This window comes from Poecilia latipinna, unplaced genomic scaffold (genome assembly GCF_001443285.1).
Source record: "Poecilia latipinna isolate Pla-1442-1.1 unplaced genomic scaffold, P_latipinna-1.0 Scaffold2600, whole genome shotgun sequence".
In the NCBI taxonomy this organism is placed as follows: Eukaryota; Metazoa; Chordata; class Actinopteri; order Cyprinodontiformes; family Poeciliidae; genus Poecilia; species Poecilia latipinna.
In genome coordinates, this window is record NW_015115216.1 from 53,913 (window position 1) to 60,014 (window position 6,102).

Consider the following 6,102-nt stretch of genomic DNA (forward strand, 5'->3'; position numbering starts at 1 on the left):
TGCCACAAGCCCCTGATCAGGGTTCAGTTAAAAGTATATTTTTGTGTGTATGTTTTGTCTTATGTGGCCGTGTCTCATGCACAACTTGTTCAGCCTCCAAACATTCAAAGGAGCAGCATTGTACCTGGAAGCAGTCAGTGGACATCCCCAGTTCCCTACGTCTTGGATGAAGGCCTGGGTATTTTTCTTTCTTTCATAAAAGAAATTTATTTGAACCAAATTTTTGGGTTTGATATTTTAGTGGATGTGTGATTCAAGGAAGTTCTTGTAGTTGACAACGTTCACTGTTGAAAACTGGATCTGCAACTCAGCAAATATCAATATAACAGAATCCTTTTTCAAATGATTTGTGCGATGGAAAACTGCAAAGGCAAATGAGTTGAATGAAAATATTTTTGTGTTCCTGTTTTTTTCTAATGAATATTATTGTGATTTGATTCTAAGAACAATAAGCAAAAGTAATGTTATGTCATTTGTTCTCTATTTCACTGCTTTGAAATTGACTTTGAACTGAAAGACTTGAGAGCTAAAGGAGTCATCATGAGAGCCTTTGACCAGTTCAGAGTCAAGTCATGCATCGATTTCAAACCCTGGGACTCTGAAGATTATTACATCAACATCAAAAAGGCAGATGGGTAAGTTCCCTGTTTTCTTATTTTCTTACTTTGAAAAATATTTGCTGATTGAAAAACCCTAGTCACGCAGCTGATTTACGTGAATGCAAAAGCTCTAAGACCCGCCTCCTGGCTCTGATTGGTTGTTCTGGTTAGCAACGGGTGAGGGCAGAAGAGCTTGATTTTTTTTTTCATATCAGTCTCACGACATGGTTTGTCACAGTTTTTTTGTGTTGAATTATTAGTGTATAAACAATGTATAATGTTTTTATCACAACAGAAATCACTTTCACAGTACATGTAGTGGTGCTTATTTGAAAGATTTTGATGCACGTGTCTTACTGGTGTTTTTTTATGTTCTAGATGTTTGTCATATATTGGTCGAGTATTTGCCAATGGCCAGGACCTCTCTATTGGTGCAGGCTGTGATACCATTGCCACTGTTGAACATGAGATTCTTCATGCCCTTGGTTTCTACCATGAACAGTCTAGATATGACAGAGATGACTATGTACGGATTGTATTCGCCAACATCCAAACAGGTAGAACTGATATTATAAGATTCATTTATATGGAAAAAGTCATTTTAATTATAGCTTTGTCTTTTTTTCATTTTCAAAATGTAATAAGTACAAAGTACATCAACCAGTTAGTGATTCTGAACCAAAAGTTCATTTTCCAGTGAATAAATATTTACTGTTGAACAAGTGCAGTGTTTAGCAAAGCAAGAAAACCTGTCAAGGTACATTCAAGAACTAAAAATCCTGCTCACCTTCAGAAAAGAACCACCATGTAGTGAATGGATATGTTGCAACTGCCGTTCATGTATCAGAACACAGTTGCATACGACTGAGATGTTTTTTAAATAAATTCCATAATATGAAAAAACATAACTTGCATAAAGCAGCAATTTAACAAATAGTTCTTTTTACCCCATAAAGCAAAGAGTTTTCTGTAAGAGCAAGTTGTCTCGTAAAGAGAGCAGATTATCAGAAAAGCTTTCTTTCTGGAAATAAGTACAATTAGTCAATATGTAAATATGTGTGAAAAGTTTTATTCAAAATACAAAGATTTTGTGTCATATAAGAGTGAGTCCTGAATATTATTTTTCAAGGCTGAAAAGATATCATGTGTCTCTATAGATTTTGTATTCGTTTTAATGACATCACTGCTCAGCAATTGATGCCCAACATGGTTTCAATGAAGTGTTACCAAATAAACGCTAACTTAATTAGGAGACTCTTGACTTATAATAATAATAATGATCAACTTAAACCTGAAAAGTGTCAGAAAAACAAAATTCACTGAAGAAATCCCTGAGGGGTTCAATACCTCTTACAGCTCTGTAGATGTCTATGCACTCTTTTCAGACATGTCCTCAGATTTTATTTTAATAATTTTGTTCTATATTTCCAATATTTTTATGATAGTTGTAGGTTTAGAAATTTACAAGAGTTTAAAAGCAATATGAAAAGATTACTGACCTCTTTTGGACATTATAACCAGTATCCTTGAAAGTGCTGAAAAGGCATGTATTATAAAAAATTTCTCATTGCAATGTTTTTTTTTTTTTCACTCTATTGTGTTTGTAGTTAAAAAAACTGGATGTTGCCAGCTATGTTCAGCTTTTCCCAATGGTTAATGAGTTATGCTGAGTAAAATTTTTCTCACTCTTACTATGTTTTTAAGTGCAACATCTTTTGTGTCTCCCAGGTAAAGAGAGTAATTTCAGGAAAGTTGAAAGTGGTGTAAGCACCTCCCATGGAGTCCCGTATGACTACACCTCTGTGATGCACTACGGCAAGGACGCATTCAACAATGGAAATGGCAATCGCTCAACAATTATTACCATAGACCCTAAATACCAAGATGTGATTGGTCAAAGGCTCGACATGAGTCCTAGTGATGCTCTGGAGCTGAACCTCCTCTACAACTGCAGTGAGTCCATATAGATTGTTGGAGAAATTGTTGAGATCACCAAAACTGGTGTATTTACAATCTATCACATACAGCTGAAGGTATTAATTTTACCATCAGAGTTGAAGTTTTCCGCATATGTTTATTGTAGCTTTCAGCTGATGATTTCTTTTACAGTTCAGAGTAAAACAGTAACAACTGCCATGATGAAAAGTGTAAAGAGTAACTTCAAAATACTGTATCAAAATCAAAACTTAACACATACATGTAAACCCTTTCACTGTTTCAGACACAACTATTGCCTCCAAATTTTACTGTGGCTTTTCTAATGGATCGATGTGTCAGATGAGCCGCTGTTCAGGGTTTGGGAGTGGATGGGAAGTGGTTACCCAAGCTCCAGGGGGTCCAAGCTCTGACCACACCACTCTACCAAGTGGAAGTGAAGATTATGGTGAGTTTTGGAATTAACTTTATGTTCAATGCATAATAATGAAAACAAATTCAATATAAATTCAGATAATAAAAATGTAATCTCTTGGCAGTTGTCATAGACTGAGTAAAAATATCAAACCTTTTTCCTCAGAGGGGTTAGGTGATGGTTAAGTGTAGAAACAAACATGCTACGTATGTCCTATGTCCTTGTTTTATGCAGCAAGTGCTGAAGTTGTGCAAATGCCTTAAATTGTCTGTAAGCTACATGTAAATAAAATGGAGAATACACCAGAAAACTTTATTTTGGACATTTTTGCAGGTCAACAAACAGAGTACTTCATTGGTTATAACATGCATAAGTAACTTTTACCTTGTGCAAATGCATGGAGTTGTATGTTATTATATTGTAGATGAAGGAAATCTACCAGAAACTTTATCTTGAACAACATTTTGCAGGTCAACAAACAGGGTACTTCATCCACGCAAGCACAGCATCAGGACAAGAAGGAGATTCAGCACGACTGGAAACGGAGGTAGTGAAGCCGACCAGGGCATGTAATGTCCAGTGTCTGCAGTTCTACTATTTCCACAGTGGAAATGAGGCAGATGAACTTAATATCTGGATCAAAGAATTTGAAAACAATCGGGACACCACAGGAACTCTCCGCCTTATGGGACAAATTACTGGTAAAACTTATAAATATCTGTAACTTTTCACTTTTGTATGATGTCATATTAAAATTGTATAGCATAGTAAATTAAAACCTCTCACTCCAGGTTCACCAACATCTCACTGGAAGATCCACCATGTTTCCTTGAATGCCACCAAGGACTTCCAGGTGGTGTTTGAGGTCCGGAAAGGAGCAGGAATCTCCACAGGAGGTTTCTCCATTGATGACATCAATCTCTCAGAGACAGAGTGTCCACACTTTGTCTGGCAGATTGATGACTTGGAGAATCTTTTAAACACAAGCAGCTCTGGAACCCAAATATACAGCAAACGACAATTCTCCAAAGACGGCTATGCTTACCGAGTAGCCACTATTCTTTATAAAACATATATTGGAATGTATGTGCAACTCTTGTCTAGTCAGAATGATGACCAGCTGCAATATCCTTGTCTGCAAAGACATATGATTTTCCAGTTGCTGGATCAAACCCCGAACAAGCAATTGCAAATGTCTAAGGAATCTACTTTAGTTTCTGATAAAACTCAAGTACGACCTGGTAAGTTTGTCATATAGTGTTGATATTTTGAAGAAAAGTTGTTGGTAACAAAAACAAACCAAATAAAAACAAATGTGTTTTCTCATGTAACAGGAACAAATACCTCAATCTGGGACAATCCTAGGGAGACTGGAATTGCATTGTTTTATGACAAAAGAGAATTAGTCTATGGTGGTAGGGTTCTCTGGGGGTCCAATCCTTTTACAACGTTACAAGAATTGCAATCCAGAGAGTTTCTCAAGGGAGGAAGTGCCATTTTCATGTTCAACTTTGAAGGTGGGTTTAATATTCTGATCATAATCATATATTGTTAATGTTGCAAGAACTTGCTTTCTCTACAGCATTCTTGGAAAGGAATGTTGTAGAGAAAAAGGATCAAAGAAACATCAGTCTTGGAAATATATTTTTACACACAGAGAACATAAGGGAAACATTTATTTTAGATGTAAAAACAATACAGTAATAATATTGTAGGTTATTTAGTTTTTATACACTTTAATAAAATGTTGTCACATGAACGTCGCCATGTTGTTCACACTGCAATGCATTCTGGATAAATGACGTGTAATGGCCCAACTGCCTGCATCATCCAGCCAAAACAGTGATGATTAACGATATTAAGCCTTTTCAATTTGAACCGAAGCGTTTTGAAATCGATCGGAATGTAGAAATCACAAGAGGTGATGAAGGTGAGGAGGACCAAACAGAAGATAAGGACAGAATTGGCTGCAGAAGCTGGTATTTTGCTGCTGATGCCTTTGGCTTCATAAATGAAACGATGAACGACATACCCCCGGTCGGACTGTGTGATCCAGTAAGTAGCGATAAGCAGATGCCTCATTGCGTGTTTGGCACATTTCCCGAACTGTGTTGACACTGGGTTGCTGGATTCAAAAAGTCATTGCAGGTAAATACATGTTCAACTTATTGTGGACCCTTTCAAAAGAAGGTGAAAGGACAGTGTAAAGTTCCTAATTCAAAAGCATTACTTCAATTGTCCAGAGGTGATAAAATAACCATTTACAATTTAACTTCAAAATGCAACATTTTGCTTTTTGCATCTGCAGAATTTGTATTTTGCCATCCACAAGACTACCTAGTCAACCTAATTGGTCGACAATGTCGACATTCTCGATGCATTTCTTTTTTCTAACTGACATTTTTGTCGTTTGATAGATCTCACCCCACTAATCAATGGAACAACGCTACCATGTCCTCAGTTAAGACCAGTGAGCATGGCAAATCCTCCACAAAATCTGAATGAAAGTCAATGCACTGCAAGGTAAACTTTTTGACAAATGATAATTTAATACTAACAAATTTGCATTCCTTCACAAAGCTGTAAAAGAAAATGTTTTGGAACTACAATCAGATTTTAGAGTTTTTGTTGAATAGTCCTCTGACTTTTACAGAGTATCTCCACGCATCAGTCCACCTTTTACAAGCCAGGAAAACAGGTATTAATTATACTTTATTTTTTCTAATGTATATAAACTGTAAAAATTATGTATTCTCTTTTTCTGTTATTTGTGGTGTATATGTTGTTACATTATTCAATCTGTTTATTTATTATGATACTGATTCACAACAGAAGTCATTTCAAGGCTGTTTACAGAAAGAAGATATCACCTTCTTCTCATATTCATTTTTTTGATATCTTTTATAGAATCTTTTCTACCATCAGTCAAACTCCTAGTATCTCACATTTATTGATACATTTTCTTCAAACACAAAGTATTGCTGTCCTTTATTTAGCTATTCAAACAATGTTAATTTTTATGCTTTGATGAACACACAATAATAGTACGAACCGAATGCACAGCTTACCTATGAGGGGCCGTTTAGGACAAAATTTACGTTTTGTCTCTCACACACTACCAAAAACTCTCACACACTCAAAAAAAATACGTTT

The 6,102-nt window shown here is 35.9% G+C and overlaps 1 protein-coding gene across 1 annotated transcript in view; it reads left to right on the forward strand.

Moving 5' to 3' along the window:
* LOC106938467 (meprin A subunit beta-like) overlaps nt 1–6,102 on the forward strand; it is a 29,449-nt gene that overhangs the window by 9,207 nt on the left and 14,140 nt on the right. Inside the window, exons 9-15 of the mRNA XM_015020527.1 lie at nt 2,328–2,552; nt 2,821–2,982; nt 3,420–3,650; nt 3,741–4,190; nt 4,284–4,466; nt 5,367–5,472; nt 5,603–5,647. Of these exons, the coding sequence (XP_014876013.1) occupies nt 2,328–2,552; nt 2,821–2,982; nt 3,420–3,650; nt 3,741–4,190; nt 4,284–4,466; nt 5,367–5,472; nt 5,603–5,647 (1,402 nt within the window). The remainder of the gene's footprint in view (nt 1–2,327; nt 2,553–2,820; nt 2,983–3,419; nt 3,651–3,740; nt 4,191–4,283; nt 4,467–5,366; nt 5,473–5,602; nt 5,648–6,102) is intronic.